Source organism: Microtus oregoni, unplaced genomic scaffold (genome assembly GCF_018167655.1).
Source record: "Microtus oregoni isolate MIOR12 unplaced genomic scaffold, Mior012 000012F_ref0000307, whole genome shotgun sequence".
Lineage (NCBI taxonomy): Eukaryota > Metazoa > Chordata > Mammalia > Rodentia > Cricetidae > Microtus > Microtus oregoni.
In genome coordinates, this window is record NW_024543071.1 from 23079032 (window position 1) to 23091569 (window position 12538).

The window sequence follows — 12538 nt, forward strand, 5'->3', positions numbered from 1 at the left end:
AAGTTCATATGAAACCTGGGCTTTATGTTTATTCGAAGTGGAAAGAAAAGGACTACCCACTAATCACAACCATACATGGAGCTTTTATTTCTAAGCTCATTAATAATATTCTCTATTATTTTCCATTTATTCAAGCTGGTCATGATTGTAAGACAGTTATATAAAATTCTGTCTACTCAAATGTCAAATACGTGGAAGCAAAGGCCACATCTATCTTCTTCAGTCTTACTTCAGCTTTGAGGACAAATTCCCAGAATAGATCGTGTGCAAATGAACCATGTTTAACTTAAGAGTACTGTACTGGGTTAATAGTTACCACAGAAATAACATACTCTGATCTATCACATCGTTACTAACTAAGCAGCTTTTGGCATGAACAAGACATTTAACTCCTAAGGGGTGATACATGTGACCCCATATATAAAATGCAGATAGTAATTCTTTCCAAAAATGTCACATGGCATGTTCTTGTGAGCTCATTCTGAGAAAGCACCCACTCTCACACACTCCCATGTTTGAATGGTTGCTATAGTTGTCTTCCTGTATCCCACAGTCCGCCAGCTCTGCCAAGTCAGAGATCCCATCTCTTCTCTCTTAGCTGTATCCCTGGCTCCTCATGTAGTACTTGACAGAGTGGATATTTGTGACTACATATTGTCCTTTGACCTACTGGTCTGCTTTATCAATATGAAGAAGAGTATTGTTTCTCCTTTAAAGTTATGCTTCTATTTTAGGCCATGGAAGAGTTTGAAGACCGGGAGGGCTGGGAATATGCTTCACTGATTGGCTGGAAGTTCCACTGGAAACAGCGCAGCTCAGACACCTTTCGCCGCAGACGCTGGAGGAGAAAAATGGCTCCTTCTGAAACACACGGTGCTGCTGCCATCTTTAAACTTGAAGGTGCCCTTGTAAGTAACCAGAAGTCAAAGTGTGAATAATACTGGTGTAGAGGAAATGTGTGGGTCACCTAGAAAGCAACTCCAGAGAGGCTCCTGAAATCTCAGGGATGCATGGCTGTGAAGAAGTTGGGGGAAAGGTGTATTCCCTGAGTGCCCAATGACTCCCGTCTTAGGAAGAAACCACTACTGCATGAAAGGACCTCAGAACAGTACTGAAGGCACATATAGTTCTCCCAGAATTTCCCAAGTATGTCTGCCAAAGCCCTGATTCCAGAAACACAGAGGGCTTGGAAATTGTAGCTATTTAACAGACTGAAAGAGCTGAATATACAGACTTACAGGGGGAGAAAATTAAAAGATGATTAGATCACAATAAAGGAAGATGATGGGGTGGGCGCAGGTCAGTAGAGGGAATGAATAAAAACAGCAATGGGTGATCTGTGCAGCATGCTGGCCAAGATCCAGTTCCATGGATTGGGGAGAAGGCCCCATAGTTAAGAACATTTTCTGTGCAAGCCTAAGGGCCTGAGTTTAGATACTTAGTACCCATGTCCAAAAGGCTGGGTGTCTGTGGCAGTGGATAACTGTAACTCCAGCACTGAGGAGTGGGGAAGTGGCAGCAGGGGAAACAGAATAGTCACCAGGGCTGGCCACTGAGCCCCAGTTCAGCAAGACCCAGTCTCCAGGGAATGAGAAAGCGAGTAATAGCACAAGGCACCTGATACCCTACTCTGACCACACATACAATTGTGCATGGATATATACACATAGGTACACACACACACATGCCACTCACACAGACACACAGGAAGGAAGGGAGGGGCAGGGGAGGAGAAGGACCATTTCTCGGTGCAGTCTGTTTTCTCCTCTGCACTCTGACCACACCATTCTCTGCTGTTCTTTGTCTTCCTCCTCCCAGCCTTGGAGGGCTTCCACTATTCCCCACTCTTTCAACAGCAGGGTTTGGTAAACCTAGACTTGAGATTGAAGGATTGGCTTTCACCCCCTGCTCTGCCACCTTCTAGCGAGATGACTCTGAAGAAGTCACTCGCTGTCCTGGGTGTTACCTTGGGAAATGAAGTGGTTGGTGATAAAATCTCTCCTAAAAACCACTGTTGCAGCTGCTTGCTAATCTCACCTCTTGGCTTGCTTGGTTTTAGGTTGTAGTGGTGATGATGATGGTGATGATGATGGATAATGGTGATGATGATGGTGATGATGATGATGATGGTGATGATGGTGATGATGGTGATGATGATGATGGTGATGATGGTGATGATGGTGATGATGGTGATGATGATGATGGTGATGATGGTGATGATGATGAAGATGTAATGATGATCATTGTGATGATGATAAATGATGATGATGGTGAGGACGGTGATGGTGATGATGATGATGATGGTGATGATGATGGATAGTGGTGATGATGATGGTGATGATGATGGATAGTGGTGATGATGATGGTGATGATGATAAAGATGTAATGATGATAATGGTGATGATGATAGATGATGGTGATGATGATGATGGTGAGGACGATGATGGTGGTGATGACAGTGATGACGATGATGGTGATGATGATGAAGATGTAATGATGATAATTGTGATGATGATAGATGATGATGATGGTGATGATGATGATGATAATGGTGATGATCATGGATGATGGTGATGGTGATGATGATGATGATGATGGTGATGATGGTGATGATGGTGGTGATGGTAATGGTGATTGATGATGGTGATAATGATGATAATGACAATGGCTTCCTCCTACTTTAGGGGGCAGACACCACAGAGGATGGAGATGAGAAGAGCTCAGAAAAGCAGAAACACAGTGCCACCGCTGTGTTTGGAGCAAACACACCCATCGTTTCCTGTAATTTCGACAGTAAGTTTTACAGACTGATGTAAGTTCTGTATCTGTTATTTTCATTGAGAAAACTCTTCGGATCATCAAATAAGATAAAATCTCAGATGAAAGTGACTTTCTAGTTCTTCACTTAATGAAACACAGTCTGAAAAACTATATTATATTTGGGATGAAGAATGATTAAATCACTGATTTTAATGTCTGTCTAAAATACTCATTCCAGCTAGAAAAAGCCTAAATTATTATCTTAATTACAGAAAAAAAAGCTAAAGTTTTAGGGAAGTCTAGTCTCAATGCCAGTCTTCAAGAATCTTGGGATGTTATTAATAATAGCAATGTTTACATAGGTCTTGATATGTACCAGATATTCAAGCATTTATTGTTCTGGAATTCAGACATTCAGTCAATACTCTGCTATCCTTCAAACTGTGTGTGTGTGTATGTGTGTGTGTGTGTTAATAGTAGTAGTAGTAGGTGGTGGCTACTTGTTCATTCCTGGCCGCCCAAACCCAAAATAATCACACAGAAACTATATTAATTAAAACACTGCTTGGCCTATTAGCTTAGGCTTCTTATTAAGTAACTCTTACATCTTAAATTAACCTATTTCTATTGGTCTATATAACACCACTAGGCTGCAGCTTCCTAGTGCTGACATGTCACTCCTTCAGCAGCTACATGGACTCCACCTTCTTTTTTCCTCTATCTCTGCTTGGAATTCCCACCTTGCTCTATTCTGCACTGCCATAGGCCCAAAGTAGCTTCTTTATTAAACAATGGTAAGAAAATATAGTCACAGCATACAGAGGAGAATCCCACATCATGTGTGTGTATGTGTTTGTATGCACACATGCATGAATGTGTGTATATGTCTGTGTGTATGTGTGTGTACATGCATGCATGTGTCTGTGTGTGTGCATTAATAAAAGGAGTTTGAAAATTTTAAAAGTCAAAGAAACGTTCAGCAGAAAATTATCACAGACCTTGGTCTAACATAGCACCAAGGCCTTGCTCTGTGGCTGCTAGAAACCCAGGCTCTTTATATAGTCTGTGATGAACAGCTGTGCACTAAATCCAGGAAGGTCACAGCAGGACCAATGTCCTCCCAATGACCATATTGGCATCGGGACTGTTACAGCAGTCACTTGTTTGATTTGATTTTATCTTTAGAGGAGGTTTCTGTATATAATCCAGGCTGCCTCTGCCTCTTGTTTGCTGGGATTGCAAGTGTGCAGCACCACACCTGGTGTATAGTAGTTTAAATACACTCCCTTTACACTCTCCCCTGCCTCTTAACCACACTAGATCCACTCTAAGACTCCCGGCCAACCCTGCTGATAAACCGTCTAGTATTATACATGCATACATGTGGTGAAGTTTAATTTATAAATTAGATATAGTAACCAGTAAATAGCAGTAACATGATAAACATAAAGGGTATTAAAATCACTATAATAATCTGCCAATATCACTACTCTTATGTTGTGGGCTTTTATTAAATAAATAAGGGTTATTTCCTATAAGCCCTACAGTGTGACTACATCAGTCAGTCTGAAAACTGAGAGAAGGAACTACTGAGTGGCTAACATGCAGGCAGCATATACAGCATGGATACACTGGACAGAGGCATGACCCACACCCCAAGTGAGATGGAGCTGAATATTATGAGATGTTCACACTACAGAGCTTGCAATAAGAAACTTGTGAATTATTTATTTTTTGACCATTCCACTGTTTGCATTGGAATTTATACAAACATTCTTATGTTTGTGACCTGAGATTGACTCTGGGCAACTGAAATACAGGAAGCAAAACGGTGGATAAGAGGATCACTGTAAGTTTTCTTGCATAAGAAACCACTATCTTGGGAAAATTTGTGCTCTATGCTATGGGGAAATGGACAAGCGGCCTATGAATCTGAAACACATATCACCTCCAAACATTCCAGAAAGATCTTGTTAACGGGGTCCTATTTCTTGTCACCCTCTTCTTTTCAGGAGTCTATGTCTACCACCTGCGCTGCTACATTTACCAAGCTAGGAACCTCATGGCTTTGGACAAAGACAGCTTTTCAGGTGACGGGGAAATCCTTAATATACTATAGCATGGCGGGCTAGCTTGACTCGACTGCCTCTCTAGTGGGTTTGTGTTTTGTTTGTTCTCATTTCTTACAAGAAACCCCTCTTCATAGAGAAGCTACTTTGAAGTATACTTGGACTATACTTGAAGAAAACGACCCGATGGTTTCTAAAGGAGTTACCAGCTGCTTTAGGAACATACACAGAAGCCATGTGGCCCTTGGACACTAAGGATCACTTATTGAGCCATGACGTGTCACAAAGAGCATCTACTGTGCTCCCCTTGTGTGCATGGCTGCATTTTAGACCTGGGTCCTGGGCCGTTTGGTGAACTCAAATTCTTTACATTTTTTGCTTATATTCTCGAGATGATAAAAAAAAAAGATCACACAGTTAACCCTTTAACCCACAGCAACTGACTGTGAGCCATATGCTTGTATATTTCCTGCCTCCTCTGCTGCTTACCGCTAGCCACCTTCTAGCACTGTGTAACTATGAGGCTTCAACATCCTCATACTGGTGCCCAGGTGGTTTTGGCTTTACTTCTTCCTCCGAAAGTGCAGTGAGTGCAGGAACCATGTCTGGTTCTTGTTTGGATCAACTCTGGAAACACTCACCTAATGCTATCATGTACTGTACTTGTGTCAAGTCTGAGCTGTGTCTCAGCACTCCCCTGGCTCAGTATTGGGAATTATTTCCTTCCCTAATAAATTAGACCAAATTATCTGGATCTGATCTATAAATTAGATCCCGTTCTTTAAATCAGATCCTGTAGAGCAAAGCTTCAAAACTGTTTTAAAGAAATTTCTCAAATAGTATCCACCAGGGGGCACTCCCTTACTGTAGATCCAATTGGAATTTTTAGAAAAATCCTTACTTGTGTTTGCATAAAACTTCAAGCCCATTTCTCACAGTTGAAGATGCAAGATTGATCAATGGGGCAAAATAAAAAAGTTCCATCCATGTGATGGCATAGGCATTATTTTATTGCTGGAATGTCACCCCTCTGGGAAACTGAAATGGTTTAGTGTTCCTCACCACGTAGGAGAACCCAGAATAATTTTTGGTATATAAGACTGGAAACACTTTTCTGGTGTTACAAGCTGTAGATTCTGAGAGCAGCTGAGACTTTCTTATTCACTGCTGTATTCATAAACCCGGCACTCTGGGTGGTGGTGGTGCAGGCCTTTAATTCCAGCAGATCTCAAGCTCAAGGCCAGCCTCGTTTCCAGAGTGAGTTCCAGGTTAGACTCCAAAGCTATACAGAGAAACCCCGTCTTGAAAAACCAAAAAAGCAAAGCCAAAATAAAAAACCTGGCACTCGACCCCTTTGCTCGTATTATCGAGTGACTGGTTTATATCCACAGAAACAGCTGACCGGAGCTAGTGGGAGCTCACTGACTCTGAACTGATAGCAGGGGAACCTGCATAGGACCAAACTAGGCCCACTGAAGGTGGGGGGGGGCAGGTGTGAGACTTGGGCAGTCTGTGGGGCCACTGGTAGTGGAACCAGGATTTATCCCAAGTGCTTGAACTGGCATCTAGGAGCACATTCTCTTCGGAGGGATACCTTGCTCAGCCTAGATATAGGGGGGAGGGCCTTGGTCTTGCCTTGAAGTGAAGCTTCAGACTTTGTTGACTTCCCATGGGAAGACTTATCTTTTCTTAGGAGTGGATGGGCAGGGTGGAGGGAAGGGTGGAGCAGGAGAAGGGGAAAAAGTAGGAATGGGGATAGCTATGTAAAATGAGAGAAAATTGTATTTTAAAAATCTTTTAAAAAATTATGGCCTCAAAAAAAAGGAAGGAAGGAAGGAAGGAAGGAAGGAAACAAAACAAAACCCCGGCACTCAAATATAAATCTTTCAAAATAGATATCATTAGAAGCAAATGCATGAAATAAACTGGTATTTATCAGCTTATCAAAACAGCAGAAAGAAAAACATAAAAATAACCGGTATTTATGAGTGATGTGGCTAACAGGCCGTGTCCTAAGCAGCCCATGTTCTTCACACCATTTCGTCTTCTGTCCACTGGGGACAAAGGAAGGAACAAAGGAAGGTTAAATATTTAGGAAGATTAAATATTTTTTTCTCCTAAGGTCATGGAAACAGGGGCTTGACACCATATGCGTCTAGTTGCAAAGCTTGTACTCTAGATTATGCCTGTGAAAGAGCGTGTGCCTGACCTGATTAACCTTGTTAGGCATGAGTACACTCCAGAGAGACACCCCTTTGCACACACCAGGGTCTCCCTTTAGGTGCTTCTCACTCACTATGATACCTTCCTCTGTGAGGCCCAGCGTTCTAGAGTCCTTGTCTTAATGGGCGGTGAAAGCCTGTGACAGCCATGTGCACAAGAAAGGCCGTGGGAAGAAATGGGCTGTCCTGGAAAGGCAGACTTCGCCTTGACTCTGTCGTTGTCTTTCTCTGCCCGTAGATCCATACGCTCACGTCTCCTTTCTCCATCGAAGCAAAACCACGGAGATCATCCACTCCACTCTGAATCCCACCTGGGATCAAACGATTATATTTGATGAGGTGGAAATCTTTGGGGAACCCCAAACAGTTCTACAGAACCCACCCAAAGTTATCATAGAACTTTTTGACAATGACCAAGTGGTAGGTAACATGATATTTTAAGACGGCCTGGGGACATGGTAGAGGTCTCTAAGGGTTCTTTGATCAGGAGTTTGAATGTGGTTTCCTTCTGTAGGGCAAAGATGAATTTTTAGGTCGAAGTATTTGCTCTCCTTTGGTGAAGCTAAACTCAGAAACAGATGTCACCCCTAAGCTTCTCTGGCATCCGGTCATGAACGGAGACAAGGCTTGTGGGGATGTCCTTGTGACAGCAGAGCTGATTCTAAGGAACAAGGTACATCTTTTTGTTCTCGCTCTTGTATTCCTTGAGTGACTTGAAGCATCCTGCTCATTCCAGGCACTCTTGGCTCTAGTGAAAAGGAAGTATTGACAGCCTATGCTTGTTCCACAGGATGGCTCCAACCTTCCTATTCTTCCCTCTCAACGAGCACCGAACTTATACATGGTCCCTCCAGGGATCCGGCCCGTGGTTCAGCTCACTGCTATTGAGGTATGTATTCTCGCCAACTTTCACCCGATCAAACCAAAGGGTAGAACAAAGCACGAACTGTTAATGCAGAGAATGGCGTCAGGCTGCATGTCTATAAAATCTTCCCCCCCAAAATAGAAATAGTTATAGAAAATTGAAATCTTAACAAAAAGCACCAAGAAGCAGATTTCTGAGACTTGGGGGAGTTCACCAGAGAAAGAGAAGATGGCCCAAGAGAAAGTGCCTGTGGGAACAGAGAGAAGGACCTGCAAGGGAGGCAGAGGCCAGGAATAGGGAAGCGTGTGGACAGTGGCGGCAGGAGAGATAATTAGGGCAGACACAGGCTAGGGGAGATAATGTATCTGGATAGAGTGTCCAGATAAGGCGAGTGTTGTTAGCGCCTCTGTTTTGCCTGGGTGTTCTCGAAGACAGACACGGGAAGCTTCAAACAACAGCTACCGGTTTGGAATGCTTGCAAGTCACTTACCGGAGAAGAGGTTTATACTTGATCCTCCAAATTGCCCCACGGTAGATCACAATGTGAATCCTGTTTGCAGCAGACACACAGCGAAGCTGACTTTACATTACATTTACAGCTATGGGGCTCTTTTTTATAGCTCTCAACAGAAGGGAAGGAACAACACTTCCTCTGTTGTTCACAGGTTCCTGAAGATAACACTCCCTGGTATTTTAGACAAATGTATGGAAGTCCATCTTAAAGACTGTCCTGGTGATTGAGGCTGGATTTCTGCTTATACGTTTTGTTATTCTTGTTTGGTAGTTTTGGTTTTTGTTTGTTTCTTTGTTTTTTGAGATGGGGTTTCTCTGTTTAGCCCTGGTTGTCCTGGATCTCACTCTATAAGACCAGGCTAGCCTTGAACTCAGAGATCTACCTTCCTCTAGGTGTGTGCCACCACCACCAAAATTGATATGGTATTTTTAATATGTCAGGTTTCCTTCCCTCCTCTTTTAACTTGTTTTCTCAGATTCTAGCTTGGGGCTTAAGAAATATGAAAAACTACCAGATGGCTTCTGTCACATCCCCCAGTCTGGTAGTGGAGTGTGGGGGAGAAAGAGTCGAATCGGTGGTGATCAAAAACCTTAAGAAGACGCCCAACTTCCCAAGTTCTGTTCTCTTCATGAAAGTGGTACGTATGTAGACTGCGCAGTTCACATGTGTCCATGCCTGAAGCATGAGTGTATACTCCTGTGTGTGTCCATATCTGAAGCATGAGTGTATACTCCTGTGTGTGTGTTCATATATGAAATGTGAGCATGTATTCCATGTGTGTTCATGCCTGAAGTGTGAGTATATACATCCATGTGTGTCCATGCCTGAAGTGTGAGTGTATACTCACCAACAGCAGAGTCTGACAGACAGAAAACCTAGCCCTGTACTGAGCATGTCAGAGGTCCCCCTTCCTTAGGTTGTCTGATTCCAATTTCTGAAAGCTTCAAGCAGCTCCAGCCATGGGGACATGTGTATGAACACCACTTGTTTCTCCAGTGAGTGTTTGATCTCTAGTATAGGCCTTAGTAGTCATGCACAGTTCCAGCTCGGTGCTGGGCACAGTTATCACCCTCCCCTTCCCTTAGAAGGAGTGAAAAGGTTGACTAATGTATAACTAATGTATGGAGCAGGACACAGCGAGTGAGTGGCCAGAACTTGGACTAGGGTCCGTCCACTCCCGAGCCAGAAGTCTTTCCCTCTGATGCTGCAGATGGACAACCTCATGGATGTGTAGAAGCAGAATCCCTAACTGGTCACCCCAAAGACACTCTGCCTATCCTTTCTGCTCTCTACCCTCCTCCCCTGTAACTTCCAGTCTAGGACCCAGCTTTGAGTGAGAGGAGGCACTCAGGGAGCCCCGTCCTCTCTTCCAGTGAAGGCCATGACAGACATGCATCCAAACCACAATCAAGCTTCCAGGTCAGGCCCATGTTCTCCAATCAGGGCATGTCATCAAGGCCCCTAGATTCCAGGACAGTGAAGGCAAAATGAGCATCTCTGTTTGGCTTTGAGCAACTAGTGTTGCGGGAGCTCCTTCTGCTCCTTCAGCCTATAGCCGCTGAGGGAAGTGGCCGCTTTTTTAAAGAGAGAGAGACCACGCCCCAGTGGGCTGGTATCTCAGCGGCTATTGGCTGAAGGAGCAGAGCGGAAGGAGCTCCCGCAACACCCTAGCACTGAAGGATTCCCAATCTGTTATTTCCCTTGAAAGTTTATCTGTGTCTCCACTGTTCCTAAATTCTACTTAAACCCTGTCTAGCAGATAGCTAAAGTTCTGGACAGTTACTGTCACTGAAATAACTCTCAGGTAGAAATAGGGTCAGGAGTGACAAAGACTCATTCCCCATGATGCTTGCTTTCTACACCTTAAGTGCTTCATGTATGGATTCCACGGCTCTACTAGTAACGAGGAAGTAACTGGGCATAGAGGGTTAGAAAAGTTCCTAAGGTCATGCACTCTGTGACAGCAGAGGGAGGGTTTGATCTCGCAGAGCCTGGCTAAAAGAGAATGCTCTAAGCTCTGAGCCCACTACTGGGCACCCCAACCACTGGAGGGCCTCTGGAAGGTCCCTGGGTTATGTTCATAGGGCACAAAGAAGCTGGGCTGGTCCCTTGGGAGAATTGACAGCTATCCCTGCCAGATCTCGGAGAAAAAAAAAGGCATCTGTGTTTTGTGATCCCTAGTTCTTGCCCAAGGAAGAACTGTACATGCCTCCACTGGTGATCAAAGTCATTGACCACAGGCAGTTTGGGCGGAAACCCGTGGTTGGCCAGTGCACCATTGACCGCCTGGACCGCTTTCGCTGTGATCCATATGAGGGAAAAGAGGATATTGTACCTCAACTAAAAGGTACGTCTGTGGGCAAGTCTGTACATTACGTTTTTGAGCTTTTTACACCTAGTCAGATTGAATGTCTGCAAACCATAGCCTCTGTCTAGATACTACAGAGGAAGAAAGTTGTGATTTCCAGTGGGCTAGGGAAATACAGAGAGTCATGGGACAGCCAGCCTGAACTCGAACTACTTTGAGAGGCAGAATCCTGGCATGCTTTGCTCCTGCATAAACTCAGTGTGTCTTTGGAGGGAATGTTGCCTGCTACACCGGCTTCCCTATTTGTCTTTGAGGAAGGATCCTGAAGACTCAGGGGGTACTGTCCCCACATCAATGAAAGGGATTGAGACATTCAGCCTCCAACAAATAGTTGTTGAACATTCATAGAATGTCATTCATTGGTCTAATTGCTGGGGAGACCAAGGGACCAAAACAATCTTGTCCTCAAAGTCAAAGCATCCAACAAGAAAATGAATGTGTGCAAGTCAGTGCTGTGAATATTAGATGTGGAGAAACAGAACCTCCTGTATGTGGACACAGAGATCCCATCCATGAGGATGATTTTTCTTTCTAAATGGCAGGGTTTTTCTTTATAGTTCATGATAAACTTGGACTCTGTCATCTCCTCCCTCTCTGTCTCAAGTGCTAGGGTTACAGGTTTGTTTTCCCTGGCCAGCTCTAGGGAGGAAATTGCTATTCCGAGTTACTTTGTCCATGGGCCCGCTTCATTGACACTTGACAAAGATGTCGTGAGGTCATTTGAAAGCTACCCCATTGTTATCCACACAAGAAAACTTTAATGATTTACCTTAGGTTGTATAGTTAATATGCAAGTGATAGGACAGGCTATAATATTTAACTTAGACTTCAATAACAAATAGGTAATGATACAGTGTTTTGCCCTTCTCCATTCAATAGATCTTTGTTTTTTAGTTTACTATGTACTTAGTACTGTGTTAAGGGCTGGGGGCTCAGTCACTTGGTGTACAAGATCACAGACCTTTTGTCTTCATGAGTTTAGACCTCAGTCAAGGACTGGAAAATTCTATCCATTTTTCACTGAAAATTCTATTCAAGATATCTTCTGTTTAAGCAAATATACTACAAGTCAATCCTGGGTAAACTGGTACTTAGGAAGAAATTTGCTCACAGAGGTATTCAAGCATCCTTGTCCATCTGGCTCTTGAGTCCTGTGTGGGCTACAGTTGCAGATTAGTTTATATCCAAAGTTTCTGGGCAACTTATCTACCTGAGGGTACCAGGTGGATGGGAAATTCCACCTTGAAACAAATGGTTTTAAGATAGATGCTCAGTAAATGTCCAGTTCCTTCCTCTATCTGAGTGTTTCTCTGACTCTGATTTATTGAGCGTTTGCTCTTCCCTGGGTTCTGGGGTGATTGATAACAAAGAAACCAGAGTCTAACAGAGCTAGTCTATGAACTTATTCCCATCCATCAATGTTCAATTTGCAGCAACTAACCTTTCTCCTTCTTGCTTCAGTTTAAGTTTTTATCTTTAAAGTGGAGATAATAACATATCTTAAGGATTATCAAAGGGCCACATGAGATCATGTAAACAATTCGCTTAATTAGCCCAATGCAGGAGCATGGTAATCCTTCCCCAGAGTACCTTCCTTTCCATTCATGTCCTCTATGTCCAATGCCTGGGTAGGTAACCTTATGGGAAGGTCTTTTGACTTGGTGGGGTTTTTTTCTGTCTGAGTTCTGACCTAGGCTCTTCTTCAATTATTCAACAGCTATGTTCCTGTGACTCCACCCT

General features: G+C 43.5%; 1 protein-coding gene across 4 annotated transcripts in view; it reads left to right on the forward strand.

Moving 5' to 3' along the window:
* Positions 1–12538, forward strand: part of Myof (myoferlin) — a 139804-nt gene that overhangs the window by 95537 nt on the left and 31729 nt on the right. For all 4 annotated transcript variants that reach the window (XM_041661564.1, XM_041661566.1, XM_041661565.1 and 1 more), the window contains 8 exons: positions 735–908; positions 2685–2793; positions 4773–4850; positions 7290–7471; positions 7566–7724; positions 7842–7940; positions 8906–9067; positions 10612–10777. In XM_041661564.1, the coding sequence (XP_041517498.1) occupies positions 735–908; positions 2685–2793; positions 4773–4850; positions 7290–7471; positions 7566–7724; positions 7842–7940; positions 8906–9067; positions 10612–10777 (1129 nt within the window). The remainder of the gene's footprint in view (positions 1–734; positions 909–2684; positions 2794–4772; positions 4851–7289; positions 7472–7565; positions 7725–7841; positions 7941–8905; positions 9068–10611; positions 10778–12538) is intronic.